Genomic DNA, 25,195 nt, shown 5'->3' on the forward strand with positions numbered 1-25,195 from the left:
ACTAAAAATATAAATGCGAGCCATCAATGTCACTTAAAATTTTCTAGTGGCCGTATTTAAAAAATTTTTAAAAACACGTGATAATAATTTTAATACTATGTTTTGTTGAACCCAATATAGCCTAAATATTGTTCCAACATGTAACCAATATGGAAAATTATGAATGCAATATTTTACATTCTTTTTCCTCTACTAAGTCTTTGAGATTCAGTTTGTATTTTATACTAATAGCTCATCTCAGTTTGCACTAGCCACGTTTTAAACAGCCTCACGTGGTTAGTGGCAATTCTACTGGATATTAGGAGAAGCTGAGGCATAGCAATAAAGATAGTTTAGAGCAAGTAGGGAAAAGGAACTAATATTTACTTAAGCATTGAATTATTGCTTGATAAGTATTACCTCATTTAATATTCATAGCAACTTTATAGGCAAGTATGGACTAGGTTTCATCTTTTGAGACTCAGAGAGGGTAAGAAATTCACCTGTGTTCACACAGCTAGAGCATGGCAAAATCTGGATTTTGGGATGGAGATTTGTCTCTAAACCCAGCTTTGTTCAGCAGCATTAAGGAGAAAATGGGGCATTCTAGAACATTAGAATGTGCAGCTTGATGATGAAAAGGTGGTTTTGAGGGCTTAAATAAGGGACTTTGTGTTCAAATCATGAAGAATAATCAGGAAATCTCTGAGAACATACTCAGGTTGACCTTAGATGTTTTTTTGGAGAATAGTTTGATCTAAGGCCTGTGGCCCAGGGCAAAGGAAGATTCCCTCTCCTCTCCAGGAAAAAAATAAAATAAAATGGAATAGTCTGGGGATGGGGAGTGGGTAGTCAGAGTAGGGAAGAAAATTGACTATAAAAGTTGTAACAAAATTCAAATTCCTGGGAAATTCTTCAACTTGAAATTTACAAGGAAAACAAAAGAGATGAAGGGAGACCTATAGTCTTGTCCATCAATAGACATGTCAATCAATATAAATATATGGACATTATTTGGATCTTGATCCATAAACAGCTGTGGGAAAAAAAAAAACCTGACATTAATCAGATCATTGGAAATTTGATCACTGACTGGATATTTAAAGATATTAAGAAGCTATTACTAACTTTTAAGAAATGACAAAGGTATTGCAATGGTTAATAAAAAGAGCCCTTACCCTTTAAGGTACATACTAAAATATTTAGAAATGAAATGATATGATGTCTGGGATTTGCTTCAAAATAATACCTGATGTAAACCTACACTAACCAGACTGAGAAGCATGAGAGCTGGTGCAGTCAGAATGGAGAGGGGTGGTCAATGGGTTCTCTTTAAATGGATGGACAGCAGCGGAGTGGATAGGCAAGAGGCAGTGCAGAAAACAGGAGGAGTGAAAGACTATGGACATCAGGTCTTTAGAGGAATAATAAGCCCAATATCCACCTGGGGACTATGACAATTGACCCAAAGGAAAAGTGACGGAATCTGGTGTGGGAACCTTTTATAAGGATTGATGTTGAGAGCAGTTGTTAATGCAAGTGGGCTCTATTTGCCTTCCCTTTTAAAATACATTATTCTTTTCTTCTTTATGGCTAAGTAGTATTCCACTGTGTATGTATACCACATCTTCTTAATCCATTCATCTGTTGATGGACATTTAGATTTTCATGTCTTTGCTATTGTGAATAGTGCTGCAGTGAACATAGGGGTGCATGTATCTTTTTCAAGGAAAGTTTTGTCTGGATATATGCCCAAGAGTGGGACTGCTGGGTCATATGTCATCTGCAGCAACATGGATGGAACTAGAGACTCGCATACTAAATGAAGTAAGTAAGAAAGAGAAAGACAAATACCATATGATATCACTTATATCTAAAATCTAATACATGGCACAAATGAACCTCTCCATAGAAAAGAAACTCATGGACTTGGAGAAGAGACTCGTGGTTGACAAGGGCAAGTGGGAGGAAGTAGAATGGACTGGGAATCTGGAGTTAATAGATGCAAACTACTGCATTTGGAATGGATAAGCAATGAGATCCTGCTGTATAGCACAGGGTAATATATCTAGTCACTTGTGATGGAGCATGATGGAGGATAATATGAGAAAAAGAATGTATATATGTATGCATGACTGGGTCACTTTGCTATACAGTAGGAAACTGACAGAACACTGTAAACCAACTATAATGGAAAAAATAAAAATCATTAAAAAATACATTATTTTGTAAATTCCTTAGTTGTAGATAATATGAGGTTATGCTGCCTAGGTACAGGCTGTATTTACCAAACATTCTGAATTGGTGATAATCTAAATGAACAAGATCTCAAGGCCATCCTCTCAGAACTGCATACTCTTAGAAAACATCATATCCCGACAGATGACTGCTCCCCAAAACATCCTGAGCATCCTTGGTTATGTGTAAAAGGGAATGGGAAGTGGGTCTGGAAAGGTGGTCCAAGACCATGGCTGGACAGGAAACAGCTGATGGCCAGCTGGTTAGTTACCTCTGCAGAATGCATAGAGTAGTTGGGTGGCAGCTTTTCCAAGGCAACGGGGAGACAGTAGGATCCAGTTTGAAGACGTTCATTTAAGAGAATTGGCAGCCACTGAAACAGATGATGTAAAGAATAAAATGGTATTTATTACAGCATATAATTCTAGCAATTTATCTAGCTCACAATAATCAAATGCAACTAAAGGATGATTAGATATTGACCAGGGTTGTTTTGGGCAGTAATTTCTGTCAAGTTCTTTGCATTTTAAATTCCCTGAGAGCTCCTGAGCTGGTAATATCAATGATTCACTGCTTTTAGAGCCAAGGTAGTAGCATTTTTCTTTATGGCCAATGTTTGTGTGTGCCTGAACAATATCAATATTTATTTTACCTTTTATATATTTTGAAGAAATAACTTTTTCCCTTTGGGGAGAAAAGAGTTATTTTCATATGAAGCATATATATAAAATTTGGAAATAAAGGACATTGTAATGCTTTTTTTTATAAATAAATAAATAAATAAATAAAAGTATAAATAAATACTTTCAATATCTATCACCCACAACTTTCCATTCCTGAAACTGTCTTTTGCTAAGTCAAGTCATTTCTGCTCTTTGCTGTCATCTGGTTTGGCGCATTTTGCTACTTCTGACAGGAAAAAAAAAAAGCGAGTAGGAATTAGTTGTTAATCTCTGCAAGGACCTTGGATGCACCAACCACCAATCTGTAAGTTGAAAACAACTCACTGTATATCCCAGGAGACTTTCTACGGAGTTTCCTTGCTTCTGCTGACAGCTGATATGATAGAAGGTGAACAGGAGGTGGTGATTTACTGTGAGCTTAGCAGGGAGCTTAATTTTCACTTCTTCGTAGAAGTCAGGAGACCTGTTTCAAAAGTACATTATATACGAATAACTCTCAGCAAGAAGGATGGCTTCTCTGACTATAAATTGTAATGCCAGAGACCCTTTGCCCCTCAGAATTCTCCTGCCTGGTGTTTTGCTTTTCATTTTGCAGCAGTCTGTTCTTAAGCCAAACGTCTTTGGGATCAAGCTTATGTCACTGGATACACTTCACTTACATAAGGCTGCACACAAACTAAAAGCTTTGTGAGGAAAAAAAAAAAATCCCTGCATGCAGTGGAAAAACACAACAACTTAATCTGAACAGGGGATGAAGCCTAGAGTCCTGCTGTGACCTCCTTTTCTATCTCCACCCCAAGAACAGGGACTGGCACACGGCCGGCACTCATCAAAGGATTTGGGAGAAACAAATGAAGGATGCAGGAAGGAAAGGGAACCGGATTTTGCTGAATTAGGATGTCCCAGGCAGTTTCCTAAGGGCTTTGTGGACATTACTCCTCTCATCCTCATCCCAGTCCAAGAGGGTGGGTTCAGAGAAGTACTTAAACAGGCCAAGGTTATCAGGCCAGGATCAAACTTAAGTCTGTCTGACCCTGTCCTGATGTCCTACCTGGAATTGTGAGTAGCAGTTTAGATGTTAATCTTTGACTCAGTTTATCCGCCTAAAATGAGTATTTCCCTTCTCCTTTGGTCAATTTAAATCCTACTGAAGTAGATAATGGTGTGAGTGTGGAGTGGTACACAGAAGACAAGAGTCAGAGCAAGGAGGGCGGGTTCTTGTTTCTGGCCCCTCCAGTCAAGAAGTTTGTTTCTTTAGGAAACACCATAAATACTCTCTGCATCACACTAGAATAGAAGGCTCCAGAAAAGTCAAAACAGTATTAGATTCCTGAAGACATCTTCTTCTCCAGATCATAGTTATCGGCAAACATGGTGCATCTCCAACATAGAGTCAGGTATTTCCTCTCCCTCAATCCCTGAATTATAAAAACCGTGGGAGGAATCACCTAGGGGATTCAGAAAACCCAGGCAGTAATGAAATGACGTTGGCATATGTTTAGAACTCTTAAGGATACTTACTTGTTATGGTATGTAATGGCTGTGTATACTTCCTGCAGAAATTCAGGCCCGTTGGATTTTCCAAAGATGACCTGTCCACCAGTATAGAAAGGGCCAAGTTAACAGGGATACTTGGGTAAGGCAAACCAACAATCATCAGCCCAATAGGAACTTCTGGTCTCACAGAGCTGTGTTCTGTAAATTAAGAATGCGGGGTTCTACACATGGCCCAGCTACACACTGATGTAGAAGAACGAGCTACGAAGGGTAGGCTGAGGCCCCGGGCCTGTATCAGTGACCAAGGCCAGAGGCTTGTGACTGGAGAGCTAGAGCCCTCTCTGCCTAGTGGGCTGTACCATGGGGCAACGCCACTTAGTTTTTCCTTTGGTGAGAGGTCCCTCACTGGTCCAGCCTCTCTTCCCAGTCTCTTTTTCCTGACCACTTGGGTCATCAAGGACCTTCCCTGGCCACATGTTTATGTTATTTAGAAAAAGTCACCTCTTTGGGTCTGCGTTGGCCTTAAAGGCACATGATTTCACAAGCGGACTCCCCTTCAGGTAAATAAGAAAAAAGAAAAAAAAGAAAAAAGGAGCCCTTCCTACTAGATGCACTTATGCCCATGCCAGGTCCCAGGGCTTGGTGACTGGTGAACAGGCTGGGGTTTGGCCCCTGTGAGTCCTTGGCTTGGTATCCTGGTGATCGCCAGCATCTGCACGGCTGTACCTGGCATCCTGATGGACTTGCCACGGTAAGAGCAGAGAGAACCAGGGGAACCTTCCTCTAGGATTTCTTTCCCACAACCACTGCAGGAAGATAACTTGCATTGGGAAGGTAGGTGGGACATTAAAAAGATGGTTTTAATAATGTAGATATTTGAAGAATGGGAGTACTGGAAAAAAAATGACTTTGGTAGAAAGATGTATTAACTGAAATCTGCAACCTAAATAAAATAAAAATAGCTAATCACCCATCTCATTGATTGGCAGAAGGTTAAGAAAATAAAAATTCTGGCATTTGGGGGTCCTTAACACTGCATTCTATATTTACTATTTGATTTTATATTTTACCTCAGGATGAAGAACCATTCCTTAAAGGTGCTGAGTTGGCATGTGTTTACTATTTCTAGGCAGTACTTTCTATTTATCTCTAGGTGTGGTCTGGGGTTTGGGTAGCTGTGTTTGCAGGGCCCATGTGGAAGCACAGCAAACACAGCTGGCACTCTGGGTCTGTCTCTCTACTTATGCTATGAGGATGGTGTGGATATTTTTCAGTCCTCTAAAATGACCTGCATTTCCAAATTTCATAGCTCCCTGTGGAATCAGCTGGGAAAGAGACTTTGGATGTAGCCTGACCCTGCTTCCCCATCAGTATCCTGGGACCAGTAGTAGATAGGGCCTCTGCACATGCTCACTGGTGTTGGCCTGAGCAGACACACACCATATGCTGATGAGCCCTGGATTCTGTCTGTGTCCCCTGACTAGGGAAGTTCAAGCCCACCCTGGTTTGAGGCAAGGGTTTATTTCCCTCGTTACCGGCATAGCATTGCTGGCGTCCTCTCCACACATAAACTGGATCTTGATTGTGATGTTCCGAGCAGATGCAAGTTTGTTAGCAAAGTTCAGCCTCTGGGGATACACATAGAGGAGGTTTCTGCAAGAGTAAAGATGAGGAACCAATCAGTAAAGTCCAGAGCTTATTTTATTTTATTTTAAGTATCTTATTTATTTGTCTTTTAGGGCCACAACTGTGGTATATGAAGGTTCCCAGGCTAGGGGTCCAATCAGAGCTACAATTGCTGGCCTATACCACAGCCACAGCAATGAGGGATCCAAGCCATGTCTATGACCTACACCACAGCTCATTGCAATACTAGATCCTTAACCCACTGAGCAAGGGCAGGGATCAAACCTACATCCTAATGGATACTAGTTTGGTTGTTACCACTGAGCCACAGTGGGAACTCCCAGAGTTTGTTTTAACCAAGCTCTTCAGGGAATGCTGAAGCCTGCACTCATGAGGTTCTGAAGGCGTTTACTCTTTCAGACATGAATGGTTTTTGGAGAGTGAGTGAGTTTACTGTTGATTCTTCCTCTTTGGCTGTGGTCATCTGATAATAACCAATCTTGTTCTCTGTTTTGCTGTACATAAATGGTATCTGCTGCTGCCGAGAAAGTCTTATTGTCTTGGAATGTGGATATCTCCCTAGGGTAACTCTATGTCTGACACAAAGAAAAGAAAGCAAAAAATGTTCAGGTCACATGAAACAAAACTCATGGCCCTAGACGATGGTCTAATTTCCTTTCTCCTTTTTCTCTTTTTCCTTTCTAATGTTTACTTAGTAGGTTCAATTTCTCATTGGCATGACATTCTGTATTGGTTTAACTTTCTTTTCTTATCCAAGATGATAGCTCAAACTTCCAAGCCCAATTAGTTGCGTAACAATAACACAACACACTATGAATAATATATCCACCCATTCAACAACTATAGGACATGTACTAAGCTGACTATCCTTTTATTTTATTTTTCTTTGTATTTGCATTGCTACTAGTATAATTCACTAAAAGGTAAGCTCCATAAGGGCATGGATTTTTGTCTGATGTTTTTGATTCACTGATGGATCTTTAGTAGCTAGAATAGTGCCTGGGACCTAGTAGGTACTAAAAAATTATATATTTCTTGAATAAAAGAATGAATATATATACTTTCAATGAATCATATTCCTGATTTAAAGAAACAATAGTGATACTGATATTTATATAGTACTCATCCTAAGTCAGGCAATGTTTCAAATGCTTCATATTTATTAGTTTAATTCTCATAATTATCCTATAGGTACACACTATTTTCATGGCATCATGCTTTTGTCAAAAATGAGAGAAAAAAGGATATACAATTAGGAAATGGCAGTCAAGAACTGAAATCAGGCACTCTGGCTCCAGAGTCGTGGTCTTAATCTTATTTCAGCTATATTCCCTCAGAAGACTCCCTCTGGAATTGGAGTTCCCCTGGTGGTGCAGTGGATTAAGGATTTCACAAAAAAAAAAAAAAAAAAAAAAAAAAAGAAAAAGAAAAAGAAAGAAAGAAAGAAAGAAAGAACAGACAGACAGGAAGGAAGAAAGAAAGAAAAAGAAGACTACCATTAAATAAAATGATAAGAAACGGACTTTTCAGATTGTGTTGTTCATGCCATCTCTCAGACACAAGTTTGCCTTGATTGTCTGAATCCTGTTAACAGTTGCATCAACAGTACGCCAAAGGCTGATCCAATTAGTTGGTGTCATGTTCTTTGGGAAAATGTCTTCCTCACTCCTGGTCCACTGTTCTAACTCCTACGTAACACACTCTCTCCAAGCAGACACCTTCTAGCCCCAAAGGGTTCAGGATGACAAATCGACCTTTGTGTGAACTAGGAAACCAGGAGAGTAGTGACAAGAAGGAGGGCCAGGTCACCAGATTTCCCCTCTGTGAATATAGGTCCTCGAAATATTTTACAAGGATTTGCATATTAATCGATATCAGGCAAGGTTTTTCAGCCTCACCCCTCCTGACATTTTAGCCTGGCCAGTTCTGTGTTGAGGGGCTGTCCTGTGCACTGCAGGATGTTCAGCAGCCTCCCTGGCTTCTACCCACTAGATGTAACTAGTATCTCCCCCTGCTCAGTTGTGACAATGAAAAATATCTCCAGACATTGCCAGGTATTCCCAGGTGGGGTAAAAATCACACCCATTTGAGAACGACAGATCTATACATGTGAATTTTGCATTACAGATCTATACAACTCTATCTGGCCAATATCCTGTCTTTAATAGATATAGTCAATGCTACCTACTGGGGTCACACTCACATGGGTACTGGCCATTCTCTCTGCCCAGAAGAGCTTCTCCCAGTTCTCCAAGTGACTGATTCCTTCTCCTCTCTTGGGTTTTAGCTCACGTGTCAGATCCTCAAAGATGGTTTTCCTGCCATTCTCCTTACTGGTCCATTCTGCTCACATATTCCCTCTCATAGAATTATATGATGATCATGCATACATATGATTAGGGAAGTAATATATGATTATGAAAACAGTATGCATATTTTTTTCAATCTTGAATACTCAAAAAGTACAGAAAAGTAGAAAGAATAAAATAGCAACCATTTGATATCCCATTGCAAAATCACTGCTAAAACTAGCATATTTCCTTCTAGTGTTTTTCCCTCTGTACCTTAAACTTTTTTATCAAACATTTTTATATACAAAACTTTATCTTATTTTTTATGTCATTTATTGTTGTTCAGTTATGACCATTTTCCCAGTATGATTAAATATTCTTAATAAAGACAATTTTAATGGCTGCATGATATTCCATTTTACAAACTGTGCCATAATTTCAGTCTCTGAAAATAAGCACTAAATCATTTCCTTTTTTAAAAAAAAATCATAAAATTGTGATGCACACTTTATATATCATGCCCCTCTGCACTGCAGTATACTTCTGGAAGAATCTCTTTTAGTTCTATAAAGTTCCGTTTCTTCCTCTTTGAATTAATTGAAAGGACACCAATCAACCTTTCTTTGTGTTGTGCTTGAAGAAATAATGAGCCAGCGTTTGTAAAAATGCTTTGAAGCAGCAGGATGAAAGGGTCTGCATACATCACAGCACTAGTAGCCCTGCCAGACTGGATAAGCAAGTCAGCTGTCACCACACTTCTCTCCTACATCCCAACACAGGGGTGCCACCCACCGGCCCCCCACATCCTCTATCAGTGGCCAGCAATGTTGCACATCGCTTCCTAAGGGGTTGCTGACCCTTCCATTAACTATTATCACCACTGCTCTCTTCACAGAGTACAGAGCAGAAAGAAAACTTCAGGAGAATTTAGCCCAACATCCCTTTTCGCAGGCCAGAAAGCTGACTCCCAGGGAAGGTTCAATGACGCTGCCAAAGAATTTTTCTTAAGAAGATGCATTTCCCAAAGATCATCCTGTTTCTTACTGGCAAGAATGCTAAGTGATATTTTGTTAAATCTGCATGATTTTTTTGGATACAAGAAAATAATGTCTTCTCTTAGAAGGGAAGAACTGCCTGCATGGTCAGTAATCCGTAAGGCCTAAACCAGATAAGAGTCATTATCAACAAATGAAAAGAAGATCATATATATTTTTTATTTTTTTGCATTTTGTCTTTTTAGGGCTGCACCTGTGGCATATGGAAGTTCCCAGGCTAGGGGTCAAGTCGGAGCTATAGGGGCCAGCCTACACCACAGCCGCAGCAATGCGGGATCAGAGCCGAATATGTGAACTACACCACAGCTCAGGGCAATGCCGGATCTTTAATCCACTGAGTAAGGCCAGGGATCAAACCTGAGTCCTCATGGTTACTAGTCTGGTTCATTAACCCCTGAGCCATGACAGGAACTCTGGATCATACGCTTTACATGTGGTAAATTAAATGCCTCATGTTAGCTAGAGAAAAATCCTAAGAATTATGTTATCTAATGACTTTTTAAAAGATAGCCCATAGATGAAATAGGAACCCCTTGTCATAGCAAAGTTATTTTGAAAATTTCTTTAGTAACTACAGGTCCAGTGTAAACGCAGGGCATTTACTATAATCTCATCTTTGCCCAAATGTGGACAAAACACTTTTTTTCAGTCAGGTGCATTATAACACAGAGCAGGACATTTGGTAGTCATCAACAATTTTCTTTCCAGAACCACTTCAGACGGTTTTTTCCTGATTGTGAACTATTTCGGATACTCCAGATTCTTTCCATTAATTTAGCAACAGCCCCCAACTTATTTACATACATATAAATAAGTTATATGTATATAACTGCCACATGCACTGGCTTGATGCAGAATCTCAGTTTCCAGACCAGGGACTGAACTTGGGCCGCAGCAGTGAAAGCACTGACCTAACCACTAGGCCACCAGGGAACTCCTGCCTCTCAGCTTAATTTTAAGCTGCTGTGATTGGGCAACTCAGGAAGTTAGAGGTTAACATGTGGAATGTGGTCATTCTTAAATCCCACTGTTGACCAAACTCTCTCTGCTCTTTACTGTCTTGGGACCATCCTCTATTTCTTTTGCTGAAAACAGGTTGATGCAAGGGAACTTGAAACCTTTCAAAGCTATCCAAGCAACAGTTTGGCTTCTCCTCAGTTTCATTTATTCTTTATCCAGTGCAAGGAAACAAATAGAACCTGACTAGGATCCATGAGGATGTGGGTTCAATCCCTAGCCTTGCTCAGTGGGTTAAGAATCCAGTGTTGCCATGGTGCCATTTTATTTTATTTTATTTTTTGTCTTTTTAGGGCCGTACCTATGGCACATGGAAGTACAGATGAACAGGAATGCCAAGATTAGAGTTTCTTTTCCAGAGTTTCACATAGTTGGAATCATACAGAAGTCTCAAATGCATCTGCCTTAATTCATTTGGTATAATGTTTATGAGATTCATCCATGGTTGTTGCTTATATATATTTTGTTAAATTTACTTACGCATTCATTAAAAAAATCTATTTTAGGAGTTCCTAAACCCTTACAGTTCTTACCCACTGTGGTGCAGTGGGTAAGAATCTGACTGTGGTGGCTCAGGCTGCTATGGAAATGCAGGTTTGAACCCCAGCCAGGTGCAATGGGTTAAGGATCTGGTGTTGCCACATATGTGGTAAAGGTCGCAGCTGTGGCTCTGATTTGATCCCTGACCCAGGTAATTCCATATGCCACCAGTGCAGCCAAACAAAAAACAATCTATTGTAAGTGCTCTTTTAAAATTTTCAATGTTCAGAGTTCCCCTTGTGGCACAGTGGAAATGAATCCAACTAGGAACCATGAGGTTGTGGGTTCCATCCCTGGCCTCGCTCAGTGGGTTAAGGATGTGGCATTGCAGTGAGCTGTGGTGTAGACCAGCAGCAGTACCTCCGATTCGACCCCTAGCCTGGGAACCCCCATGTGCCATGGGTGCAGCCCTTAAAAAAAAAAAAAAAAAATCTGTGTCACTCATGGCCACACTTGCCCAGGAGTATATAAAGGACAACTCAGTCATGCCATGAAGCCAAAAACTAGCCTTCTATACTCTGAGAATATTCCAGGGCCTTGGAAATTCCAAAGAGAGTCAAAGGATTAACTGCAGTTGTTCAGGGTTAAACAATCCTTGGCATCTGATATGTCTCTTTGAAAGTGAGACGGAAGTGAGCTAAATGGTTTATACGCATTGCATAATGTGGAGTGAAAATTCACAATGTAAAACATTACATGTGAGAGGGCTGTAAATATTCATCAATTGAATATGTATAAAGGAGAAGGGCTAAAAGATGATATGAGGAAATGAAAAAGGTAATTTCATTTTGTGATGGAATTGGTGTCAATTTTGGCTTTCTGTCATTTCAGAGTAGAACCTTAACAAAGCAGTAATATCAAATATTTTCTTTTGTTTAAAAAAAAAAGGAGAAAAAAATTATTAGGTCTTCTGAGCATCAGTAATGCCTGTAAACTAAGGTGCTTTTATACCAAGGAAGATGGGCTTGTATGGGGACCTATGATTAGTGACCCCACCAGATAAGATTTGGGGTGAGAATGTCCTTTAAAAAAACCACAGAATGTTCTACAAATAGGAGATGGACAAGTCAATTTTCTCACCTGCAATAAAAAGGCAGAAGTCTCAAATGCAATGATACTGGAGAAACACTCTGTAAATTGCAAATGTGATACAAATGAAGACTCTCTTCCTATCAAGATTGTGTGAAACTGCTGAATGGACTAACACAAATGTAAACATTCTGCAGGGCTGTGGGATCTTAAAATATGTTACTTAAGGAATGGATCAATTTCTCCGGGTTTCTTCCTCCACCTTTCAATTTATCTATGTCTCTCTGAATCTCTTGTGGCGCACTCATCATATTTAATCTGTGTGTGTTTCTGCCTCTCGTTCAGTGTCTCTTAATCTCTCTTCCTCTTTGTGTCTTTCTGATACACCCTCCCCATCTTTCTCTCTCTCTCACAGCCTCCCAGAAAATGGCAAAATGTTCCTTTTGAGGGGCACCCCTCCAGTGTCTTCTAGTCACTGAAATCCACTTCCTCACAAGGTCACCGGCCTTGGATGATTCCACACCCTCAGCTGGGCCTGGGATGAGGATAGGGTTGTTGTCTTCTCTCAGGATGATGGGTACAGAGCCTAAGATTGACGAACATCTTGGGATTCCACGAAAATGTCTGAGATCTTTAAAAATGACTAGTTTCAAAATATGAAAACTAAAACCTCAATGACAAATTTAATGAATTTTAAATTAAATGCTTATCAAATGCAACATTTTGTCAATTAGTCAACAGTAATGCTACTGAGCTTAATTTACAGGGGGAAAAATCTGCCCCCTTCCATCGTGCAGATTTTTATAAAATTATACATAGGGTATATGTAATAAATAAGGGAGTGGGTTCATTTTACTTATTTATTTATTTTGCTTTTAGGGCCACTGGTGTGGCATATGGAATTTCCCAGGCTAGGGGTTGAATTGGAGTTACACTGCCAGCCTACACCACAGCCACAGCAACATGGGATCTGAGCCTCATCTGTGACCTACACCACAGCTTTCAGCAACGCCAGATCCTTAACCCACTAAGCGAGGCCAAGGACTGAACTAGCATCCTCATGGATACTAGTTGGGTTCGTATCAGCTGCACCACAACAGAAACTCCGTGTTTTAATATGTCTTAATTGACACGTAGCCAAGTGCTCTGGGCTTAGGGAAGTCTTAAAGGGAACTTGGCTATTGATATGAGTGAGGGGAAGAATAAAACACCAGAGAAATTGGTTTTTCTGTTTTATTTATTTTCCAATAATAGAAACAGCTAGAATAATTATTGGTTTCATAGTAGGCCACTAGCAATATGCACTGGATTGAGGTAGATGCAATAGTAAATTAATGCCTATCTCGAAGTTACCATTGTGGCCTAGCAGGTTATGAACCCAACTAGCATCTATGAGGATGCGAGTTTGATCCCTGGCCTTGCTCAGTGGGTTAAGGATCTGGTGTTGCTGTGAGCTGTGGTGTAGGTTTCAGACATGGCTCAGGTCCAGCATTGCTGTGGCTGTGGTGTAGGATGGCAGCTGCAGCTCCAATTTGACCCCTACCTAGCCTGGAGACTTCCATATGCTGTGAGTGCAGTCCTAAAAAGCCAAAAAAAGGGGGGGGGGGAGAAAAAACTGTATCTCTCTTGATACAACAGTATTGAAATAGCTTTCTATATAAGAAGCTCTGTGAGTTTTTAAGTAAACATTTTCAACCTATTTTGGCAATGTAATTTCTTTTTCTTTCCTTATGTTTTCAAACACAAAGGGCTCCCTCTCTAGTCCTTTTTACAAAGACAGAGCCAAATTACTGATGAACTATTGGCCAAAGCAGAAAGGTAGCAAAACCAATGGTATGAACAGGATTCCCTCATTTGAAAACTACAGAAAAAGCACAGTGGCTCTTATTCCTTTTACTAATGTGATAGCTACAGACTTTGATTTAAGCAGAACAAAATTCAACTGCCTATTAATATCAGTAATATCCTACAGTTAACTGACATCTTTTATTCAAGCACTCCAAAGAAAACTACAAATCTAGATATATTATTGAGGGACTTAGGCAAAATGAGCAGCTGTAAAGGTGGTTTTATCATTCACATTTCACTGCCAGCAAAATGTATTTTAAATGTAATAATAAAAGTACCTAGCAATTTTAAATCTTACTATGTACAGGCACCACTCTAATAGGAGCTGATAGTCCCAATGACAGGGCTACTATTAGCCTCATTAAGCAGATGATAAAACTGAGGCTCAGAGAGGAGGCATAACTTTCACAAGGTAACACAACTAGCAATGGCACAGTGCAATTCAAATTCAGGTGCTCTAAACATCATACTAGACCCAGTGCCCATAATCACTACAGTTTTTAAGAACAACAGTAAACAGGCTCTTTGGTTAACAGTCAGACTCACTAGAACTTCATCATGATGTGGTCTTTTATTAAATTATTTAGAAGGGCTAAAGTATGTTTCCCCAAACTGTAAGTTTTTTTTTTTTTTGGATGTTCCTGCAGCAGGAGGAAGTTCCCAGGACAGGGATCAAACCTAAGCCACAGCGCTACCCAAGCCACAGTAGTGACAGCATCGATTCCTTAACCACTAGGCCACCAGTGAACTCCAAGCATTTTTTAAAAGGTTTAAAAATGAGAGCGAGTACTGTCCCTCTGTTAGAGGTGGGTTTTTTTGTTTGTTTTTTGTTTGTTTTAAATAATCAAGTGCAAATGAAGTTAGAAACTTAAGAGTTTAACATTTGGTACATTCTGGAAATGCCTAGGAAATCTTCAAACCTAATTTGGCTATATATTTTAAGTGGGGGCATGCTTTGTAAATGCTTACAGATGACCTAAGACTCTGCTACTCAAAAGATATTCCTAGAGGAGCAGTATCAGAAGCAGCATCAGCATCACCTTGTGGCAAGTTAGGATGCGTCTCAGACCTGCTGAACTAGGACCCCATTTTAACAATGCCCCAGGTGATTCAAATGTACATATAAGTTTGACAATCACTCATCCAAGAGAACTGGCCTCCTTTTTTTTTTTTTTTTTTTTTTTTTTTTTTTTAAGGGCTACACCTGCAGCATATGGAGGCTCCCAGGCTAGGGATTGAATCAGAGCTGTTGCTGCTGGCCTATGCCACAGCCATAGCAACACAGGATCCGAGCCACATCTGTGACCTACACCACAACTCATGGCAACGCAGGATCCTTAACCCACTGAGTGAGGCCAGGGATCGAACCAGCAACCTCATGGTTCCTAGTTGGATTAATTTCTACTGTGCCACAACAGGAATTCCAGAACTAGCCTCTTTTTAATTTGGCAGATATATGAGTCCTGTAGTTCACTGTAATCTTTTTTTTTTTTTTTTTTTTGGCTTCTAGTTAGCTCAAAGTCAAATATGCAGCTGACTTTTTATTTTTTTTTTTTTATTTTTATTTTTTTTTTTTTTTTTTTGTCTTTTGTTGTTGTTGTTGTTGCTATTCCTTGGGCCGCTCCCGCGGCATATGGAGGTTCCCAGGCTAGGGGTTGAATCGGAGCTGTAGCCACCGGCCTACGCCAGAGGCACAGCAACGCGGGATCCGAGCCGCGTCTGCAACCTACACCACAGCTCACGGCAACGCAGGATCGTTAACCCACTGAGCAAGGGCAGGGACCGAACCCGCAACCTCATGGTTCCTAGTCGGATTCGTTAACCACTGCGCCACAACGGGAACTCCCCGCAGCTGACTTTTTAAAGGAATTGTCAAGGACCTCGACAATTATATTCTGCATATTAACCTCACCCAGATTTATACTGATTTTCTTATTTTCCTTTCACTTAGAAATTTTATACCTTGTTATATAATCTCTGTAAGCTGCCTCAGATGCTTTTTAGAATGGGAATGTTTATAAATAAATGCACAAAAATAAAACATTTGCTATGTCCTGTCTCGTCATTCCATGGCCTCATGCCATCATTTATGTTTATTCTTATTTCTAATATTTTAGGTTAGATCAAAGCACAAACTCAAAAAGGAATCAGTGAAACATAGAAATGGAAAGAAAACCCTTCATGTGTAGGGTGAAAAGAATGTTCCATCTTTAGAAATCAAAGCAAGAAAAATGGAATGTGAAACTTGTTCCAGGGCACCAGTCAGAGTCTGCACAAGGCTGCCTGCTCTGGGATGTGGCACAAGATTGGAAGGAGGCACTGGGGATGCTGTTACCAGCAGCAGCTTGCCCCTCAGTAACCTCAGTGCTCTGTGGGCCAGGCTGCAGTGTGCTGTAGGAATGCCAGTACTGTATTCTGGATATCAGGGACCTCTACCCCCCACCCTCACAGAAAGCAAATGCAGTTAAGAAGCCAGGGACAAAAATGTCACCAAATTGTTTGGAAACACTGCAATAAATGACCCAGTATTTTCTCTCTCCTGTCTTGTTACGCAAAACAAACAAACAAACAAACAAACAAACAATGCACTCCAAAACAAAAACTAATGAGAGAAAAAAAAAACCAATAGCAAACTCTGATACTTATTATTACACCATTTTTAAGGACTTTGGCGGGGATATAAACCATGCTTTCTCAACTGAGGAACTACAATTTGAACATCAAATATGGGTGTCTTTTTAGAGAACAACTATCATAACTACTAAGAATTTGTCTTTGAACATGAACTAATGAAATGCTCACAGCTCCTATATTTGTAGAGAACCTTCCCTATTACATCAATCCCCACTCCTTATTTTTATGAGATAGATAAAAAGTTCCTCTTAAGTGAGAGCAGGGAAAGCCAGCATTGCTGTGAAATAAAGCAGGACCTCAGGTTGGGCTAAAGCAAATGTTACCCTTCAGAAACAGGTGAAAGCACCTGAACTCTTCTTAAAACCCACTCATTTGTTTAGGAAAAATCCAGCTAGGTTTCAACAGCAAAAGACCCAAAGGGAAAGCTGGCATGTTTGTGATCTTAGGTCTTATCCAGATCAGATTCCCATTGAAAAGAGTCACATATAAGCACTTGAAACATGCTGGGAAAAACTGACTACTTTAGGAAAAAATAAGTCTCTCTCCAACCTGGCTTGAAATTTTTGTAAATGATACTTTGTTGAACTAGTTGAAATTTTACTGGTTATTATATTCATGTTACCAAATATTCTTTTGAAATTCTGCTTAGCAAACTGAATGTATAAATGCTTTATATATCAGTCACGTCCACCTGAGTATGAATTGGTTTTCCCAGTTTATTTCCTTCTTAAAAGAGGTTAGATTTATGGTCTGTCCATGGTTGTTGCTGTTTTCGGTTTTTTGTTTTTGTTTTTTTTTTGATCTTTCTTCAACTTGACACCGACAGTATACTCAAAGGATTCATTCAATACCTACAGTTCTTCCAGCTCCCAACTACCACCACAGAACCCATGATGCAGTTTTAAGGTCTAAGTCGTCTGGATAATTTTTTTGATTCTCACTTAGGGAGGACTCAGAAATCTGTTAAATAGACCCAGCTCCTAGGGGGGTTACTAGAACCCTATTTCAGTGTTTTTTGTTTTTGTTTTTGTTTTTTTGATGACTAGAAAATATTTAATAAGAATGTATTTTATTCTACATGAGCAAATATTGGAACTTCTTTAGTAAGAGATGTTTCAGGCATCCTGCAAAACTCACCCTTCCACAGCTACTTTTTTCCATTTCACTCAGAGGGTTTATAGAGATTTTAGCTATGTATATAAGTTAACAGATGCTTAGGGAGGTGAATCTATGGTGGGGTAGAAGGGTACATGCTCAGAAACAGAATAAAGGACCTCATGCCTTAATAGATACAGCTTAGGATTTTCTCCCTGCTACTGTGAATCTAAGGAAACTTGGGAAACCTGCTTTAACCTAGGTGAAAAAAATGCTCCCTCGTATAGAAGGCTTGTTTCTTTGGCGTGTGGGTTAGTGAGGGCTGGTGGTGGGGACTCTTCTCACCCTAGAAGATGTGTCAAGAAAAGATTAATTCTCTACTAGGGAAAGATGTACTGCAGATGCCTGAGAAATACAGCAGGCTGATGGGAATACTCTCTATGGAGAGCCTGGTCCTCAGCATGGGCAGAAGTAATCCTCCCTTCTCCCTCAATCGCTTTCCTCCCTCCCTCCCTCCCCACACTCCTTCAGAGTCACACAACAGGAGCATCCCAACTTTCTGTAGCTTGATTAAGAACAGTGGTAGCAGCTTGGAAGACAGCTCCCATTGATGCCTGCCTCCTGGTACTCTCACCCTGTGTGGCTCCCTCCTCTCGGTTATGGACTGGACCCAGTGGCTTGCTGCTAACCAACAGAATACAGCAGAAGTGCGAGGAGGTCAGTTTTGAGATTAGGCTACAAAAAGACTCTGGCTTCTCTCTCTTCTCTTTCTACCCCCAACCCCATTTATTCTAAAGATGCCAACTGCCTTCTTGTGAGTTGCCCTATCGAGAATCCAACATAGCAAGGAATTCAAGGAGACCTCTTGCCAATGCTAGGGACGAATGAAGGCCCTCAGCTTAACAATCCAAGAGGAACTGAATACTGTCAACAACTTCACGAGTGAGCATGGAAGTGAATCCTCCCCTAGCTGACCCTTGGGGTGATCACAGCCTTGGGTACCATCCTGACTGTGGCCTTTTGAGAGTCTTAAGTCAGAAGCACTCAGCTAAGTCACACCTGGATGACCCACATAAACTGTGAGAGGACTGTTTGTTATATTGTGCTGTAGAGTTTCTACTATGCAGCAAGTGGTAACTATCACAAGCATATACATTTTAAAACAGTATATATTACCTATTCGCTGATATTTAAGCATGAGATTCCTTTAAAAAAATGCTTTGCCTTCTAACATTTCTGCCTCTTACTGTATCTCAGGGTTATTATTCCTGGTTTAAGGAATATAATATCATGATTACCTATAGGAAAATATTTTTTTTTTTTTTTTGCTTTTTTTGCTTTTCAGGGCCCCATCTGCAGCATATGGAAGTTCCCAGGCTAAGAGGCTGACTTGAGCTGCAGCTGCCAGCCTACACCGCAGCCACAGCAATGCTGTGGGATCCAAACCGCATCTGCGACCTACACCATAGCTCATGGCAACACCGGATCCTTAACCCAGTGAGTGAGGCCAGGGATTGAACCTGCATCCTCATGGATACTAGTTAGGTTCATAACTGCTGAGCCGCAACAGGAACTCCCTAGGAAAACATTCTTAATATCAAAGCAGCCTTCATGAAGTCAATCCTATCACCTACAAAGTATAAAAACTTGAGAATTAAAAAAATATATAAACAATTTTTTTGGTTCTAGTTTTGATTCTATTAACTGAATTAATGTTTCTTAAAGAGCATGTGACAGGTCAAATAAAAGATAGGACAAATGCTAAAAACTACCTACCACAAGAACACTTACTTCTTACATAAAACATCACATTTTCAATGAAAGTTTCCTCCAAACAAAACGAACATTTCAATAATATTTGGCTTTATAAAATACCTAAAATTCAAGTTTAAGGATACCTTTTTTTGGGGGGGGGGTCTTTCTCTCTTTTCTAGGGCTGCACCTGTGGTGTATGGAGGTTCCCAGGCTAGGGGTCCAATTGGAGCTACAGCTGCTGGCCTACACCAGGGCCATAGCAACGCGGGATCCGAGCCGCATCTGCAACCTACACTACAGCTCACGGCAACGCCGGATCCTTAACCCACTGAGCAAGGCCAGGAATCAGACCTGCGTCCTCATGGATGCCAGTCAGGTTTGTTAACCACTGAGCTACTATGGGAACTCCTAAAGATACCATTTTGATGCCAAATCTGGGCTGCATTTTTCAAAATCCCACAAGGTAGGGTAAGGATCTGACATTGTCACTACTGTGGCACAGGTTCAATCCCTGGCCTGGGAACTCCAGCTTGCCACAGGTGTGGTGGAAAAAAAAAAAAGCCCCAGGCAAAACTGTCACATGGAAGACTAACATGAACCAACCTGCATGTTCTTTTGAGAGACAGAGGGAGCACATTTTTTCCAGGCTTTGCAAATAGTTTCCTAAAACAAATCAGCTAGCTGACCAAAACACATACACATACCAGAAAATTCCTAAGTCTTGTCTTTGCTAAAGCTGACTTTTTTCTTTTGGTGGGGGGAAGAGCCTTTATTGGTCTCCTAGTCATTAAAAAAAAAAAAAGCTAATAAATAGATCAATACTATTAGTTAAAATGCTTGCTTTGTCATTCCTGATGATTTTAGTATTGCCAGATGCTTTGGTTCGGGCTGGGGAAGAAAATACTGGAAATGGAGGAAACAACAGGTGTACTAAAAAGTAAACTATCTGGATGTCCCCAACGACTTCTAGATACACGTGCCTGCTTTGGGTCCTTGGTGAGAGAGAAGGCTTGTTTGGGTTTTGGAGGTTAGAGAACCTGCAAAGATCTTCAATGACTGCAGGGCAAAGCTGCATGCATGTCTTTGTGCCGATGAGCAAGGCTATGAGCGGTCCTAGTGTCTCTGAGGAGACTGGGGTTTGCCTCTGGGGAAGAACAGTCCCCCTCTTTGTCTCTCCTAGCCCCATGCATGTGCCTGGCACATAGCAGGGGCTCAAAAATAGTGGCTAGGTGACTGCATCAGCCTCGTTCATAGGGTGACAAGCCTGGCTTATGGTGAGCAAGTCTGTCAAAGGACAAGTATCCTGCTCCATGACAGAGGGTAAGGAGGGGAAGAGGGGAGGAGTTCTTGCTCCCCACACTCACCCCACAGGGACAAGTCTGCAGGGGCTGTGCCTGTCCCAGGACCATTTAGTGCGCTGAGTAACAGTCATTGCAATGGCCTTGAATTCTCCCTGACCTAGAAAGGCAAAGATGCGGCACTTGGTACGAATTTTTGTGCTAGAGTGGATTTCATTTCAACTCAACTCTAGGAGAAGGCACTAGAGACCTTATAAAAGAAGTGTATCCCTCTCTGGGCTCTGGGGCCCCCACCCTGCTGGGGTGTCATGGTGGGATCACACCCATCGCTCCAATGATTCTGTGCTTACACTGGGCACTAGAATTCCTGTAAAAGTCAGCCACTTGGGAGGAGCAGGGAGGCCCTAAGGCCTATTCAGGGACTCACCCTACTTTACAGGTGGCCACCTTCAGAGCTGTATGTCTGGAGTCACCTGTCCACCTCTGCTCCACACCTGCCTTAAAGTTTATATTTAGTCAAGTCAAATGCCACTTCTGCTACTGCTGCTGTCACTCTGTACTTCCTTGGCCAAACAGTCCTATACCCAACATCCATCAAAAGAGCCCATAAACTACTGGGAGGTACTGAAACGCCCACAGAATAATTTACTGGGTAAATGCCAAGTTTGGAACAAATCCTGATTTTCATAGGGCTCTGACTGTCTTTGGGGAAAGTTTTGTGTGACTGTTAGAAACACTGGGTACAGTGCAAAGATGTAGAGTTTGTATAACGCTGGCTATGGCTAGAGAGAGGGCCAGGGAACCGCTGTCACAGCATCTTCAACCAGAAAGCACTGCCACTATCCCATCGCTGTGAGTAAACAGATCCTGCACGTAAAGAGGAAAACGCCTCACCCTTCATGAGCTCCCCTTCTATTTTATGTTATCAATCCCGCTCAGTGAATGTTTACCAGGAGATTCTGGTAAACAAAGTCGGCTTCACCTGTGTAGAATATGACAGTTTTTTTGTTTGTTGGTTTGGCTTTTTAGGGCTGCACCCACTGCACATGGAGATTCCCAAGCTAGGGGTCTAACTGGAGCTACAGCTGCCAGACTATGCCACAGCCACAGCAACGTAGGAACCGAGCCGAATCTGCCACCTACATCACAGCTCGTGGCAACGCCAGATCCTTAATCCACTGAGTGAGGCCAGGGATTGAACCCACAACCTCATGGTTACTAGTCAGATTTGTTACTGTTATTCCACGGTGAAAACTCCTAGAATATGACTTGTTAAATGGAGCCCAGGCTGGATTCTGATAGAGCAGGGAAAGAATACAGTGACAATGATAATATGATTATTAAAAAAAAATTACATGATTTATCAATGGGTCTCTCCCATGACAGCTTCGTGGCATTTGAGTCTTAGAGATCAGTGAGTGAGAAGGGCGCCTCCTACAGGGGCATTAGAGACATGGGGACTCTTTTTCAGCCATGATTGGTGTTGAAAGTGGTCACCAACTGCCCTCCTGACTTGCACGAGTCTAGGGCTAAACTCCCAAAACATGACTATGGACAGACTGATTTCTTCAGGTCCAGTCCAGTCCCCAGTGATGAGATCACATCAAAACCTTCCCATGGGAGAACTGCCTTCCCCTGGCACCTACTCAGAGTTGAACCTCATCCAGAAAAAGATGGCCAAGGCAAACTGGGGCAGCCACTCAGGTTCTCCCAGGACCTTGCAGAGTTAAAAATCAGCCTATCAGAGAAATCAGGGATGTCCCTAGGGCACGGGGGCCACCAAACCCCTGCTGTAATCCCTCTTGTAAATGGTGGGTGGGAATGTAAGTTGGTGCAGCCGCCATGGAAACAGTATGGCGGTTTCTCAAATAATGAAAAATAAAATTACAACATGACCCAGCAATTTCAACTCCTGGGCTTATAATCCAAAGACAACAAAAACACTAATTCAAAAAGATACATGCACCCCAATGTTCAGTGTAGCAGTATTTGCAATAGCCAAGACAAGGAAGCAACCCAAGTATCCATCAATAGAAGACTGCCATAAGAAGATGTGGTATATACACCCAATGGAATATTATTCATCTAGGAAAAAGAATGAAAATTTACCACTTACATGTGGAATCTAAAATACAGCACAAATGAACCTGCAGAACAGAAACAGATCACAGACATGGAGAACAGACTTGTGTTTGCCAAGGTGGGGGGAGGGAGTGGGATGCCTGGGGACTTTGGAGTTAGTAGACGCAAATTATTAATTTAGAATGGATGAGTAATGAGGTCCTACTATACAACACAGGGAACTGTATACAATTACCTGTGACAGAACATAATGGAAGATGATATGAGAAAAACTGATGTATATATATATATGACTGAGTCACTTTGCTGTACAGCAGAAATTGACAGAACATTGTAAGTCAACTATACCCTAACAAAAAATTTAAAAAATAAATAAAAATTAAAAAAATTTAAAAACCTACTTTTGCCCTGAGAAGGCCTTCACATAGCATCTAATATTTTCCCCCAGGGCATTCTGACTTCTGCTGCATGGGGCCGAGGACAACCTGTCTGGGACTTAAAAGCACAGGACATGCATTAATGAAGAGCTGTCAAAACACCTCTGCTTTAGAGAGGGCCAAACACTTCATAGGAAGAGTAGGCCTCTAAAGTGCCCAGGAAAGTCAGAACAAAGAATGAAAAGCTAAAAAGTGGAAAAGGTTTTTTTTCCTTCTAAATGGCAAAAGAAATAAGAGAGAACAACTCCCTGAAGGATATCTCATCAGAAGACAAGCCACTTCAAAGAAACTTATTTGAAAATAATAATTTAAAAACTAACAGAAGTAGAGAAATCAAAGAAAGAAGGCTTTTTAAATTTCAGCAAGCTCCTTCTCATCCAGGCAAAGTATTCATCATCATCATCGTCATCATCATCAAACACAGGCCCCGTCTGCTGCACTTTCATCACCATTTCTCTGTTGCGTCCACCCCCACCAACCTTATAATCCCACCCCGTGTGAACACAAGATGCTTTATGAACCTTTCTGCTGAAATGTATGTAAAGAATGTCTGGGGTAAAATTACATTCACCCCCAATAAATGGACAGAGCAAGATTTTTTGTTAGGAGAGTTGTTTACAGGCAGTAATATTAAAGTATGCTGGACTTACAGGGAATGAGTAAAAAACAGGCACCAATGAGGGGCTGCAACTTGTGAAATCAATGATATAAACATACAGAGACTCAATCTCCTTAATATGATTCTATTACTGCCTGTTCTTTTAGTTTTGTATTTGGGGCAGGATTGTTGAATGTGTAAATAGGTACAGTAAACAACACACTCCCCTCCCCCCCAAAAGATTCAGCTCTTTCTCTATAGTACAGGATACATTTCTCCACCCTTCTCTCTGCCACATCCTTCAAAAAAGTGCCAGGTCTCTAAGGTCATGACTAACTCATGAAAGAAGGCAGAAGCTGACAAAGTAAAATAAAATCCTTTGCAAAAAGTGCTAAAACGGCGATCTCTTGGCTCCCTGGAATACCTTTCCAGTTGTTTTTGAACCTAGGCTTCAAGGGCAAAAAAACGAAGTGGGTGTTTTCCTTTAAGAAGCTGTGACTCCGTTCACTTTAAAATGTAAGACACCTCAGTGTGCCTGAATCTCGAAAGTGAGCAAATTGTGCCCTCAAGTGGCTAAATGTTGTACTGGATGGAGAGCTTTGCTAAACCTGCCATTGCTGCTAAATAATCTTAGGTAAGTGCTTCACGCCTGAGTTTTTTCATTCTTCTAAAAGAAGGATGGCTAACTTTGGGAGCAAGGCATCATGGAAAGTGGGGCTTGTGCTTCCAATTTAATATGGAGACCAACTTGCCAGAGCAAAGTCAAGTAGGGGAACTTAATTATCTGGATAATTTTGGCACTGGGAACTCACTTGGCCTTTGTCTCCATTACTTGGCTAATTCAAATGATTAGATGGTGCCTGAGCTGTCACCGCTGTTCCTAATTAAAGTGTTTATAATAAGTTTGTGTTCCACAAACAATTGCTTGCTATGTCTAGGATAACCAAGGACTGGGCTTCAGGGTTGTCTTGTGTTTACAACGGAGTTATTTAAACACTCCTTGAAAGGTGAAAAGTAGGCATTTATACAATACATATGCTCGCACATGTGTGAAGGAGTATATTAGATTTTCTACTGTAACATCATTTGTAATGTCAAAAGATTGGTAACATCTTAGATGCTCATTAGTCTGAGGTTAAATGAATCACGATACATTCATATAATGAGATTCAGTGCAGGCGTCAAAAAGCACAAGGCTGTTCTCTGTTTTCATAGAGATGGGCTCTTCATAATACAGTGTTCAATGAGAAATCAAGGTGCAGAATGGTGTGGACATTATACTTGCATTCTGAAAGGAAAAATGCGGAGTTGTACTGGCTTGTGCATACGTGGTTTCTTTCTGGAAGGATACGCGAGAAACTGATAAAAACGAATGTTTCCAACTTTCAAACATAGGATTGAACTGTGACTGGTACATGATTTTCATGTTTTGTTCCCTAGTATTTCTTCGGGGTCTAGGAAAGGGCCTAGCA

At 40.9% G+C, this 25,195-nt stretch overlaps 1 protein-coding gene across 9 annotated transcripts in view; it reads right to left on the minus strand.

Annotated features, from left to right (window-relative positions):
• DOCK8 (dedicator of cytokinesis 8) overlaps positions 1-25,195 on the minus strand; it is a 235,657-nt gene that overhangs the window by 85,637 nt on the left and 124,825 nt on the right. For all 9 annotated transcript variants that reach the window (XR_014822445.1, XR_014822448.1, XM_084987023.1 and 6 more), the window contains 4 exons: positions 5,933-6,050; positions 4,422-4,492; positions 3,225-3,363; positions 2,489-2,590 (listed from right to left, as the gene is read on the minus strand). Coding sequence is in view for 7 of the 9 variants with exons in the window: in XM_084987023.1 (XP_084843149.1) it covers positions 2,489-2,590; positions 3,225-3,363; positions 4,422-4,492; positions 5,933-6,050 (430 nt within the window). In the remaining 2 variants the exon portion in view is untranslated. The remainder of the gene's footprint in view (positions 1-2,488; positions 2,591-3,224; positions 3,364-4,421; positions 4,493-5,932; positions 6,051-25,195) is intronic.

The sequence above is a fragment of the Sus scrofa genome, chromosome 1 (assembly GCF_054392235.1).
Source record: "Sus scrofa isolate SSC_HxYL_T2T_F1_AM1 chromosome 1, Sscrofa_HxYL_maternal_Yorkshire_Landrace_v2.0, whole genome shotgun sequence".
In the NCBI taxonomy this organism is placed as follows: domain Eukaryota; kingdom Metazoa; phylum Chordata; class Mammalia; order Artiodactyla; family Suidae; genus Sus; species Sus scrofa.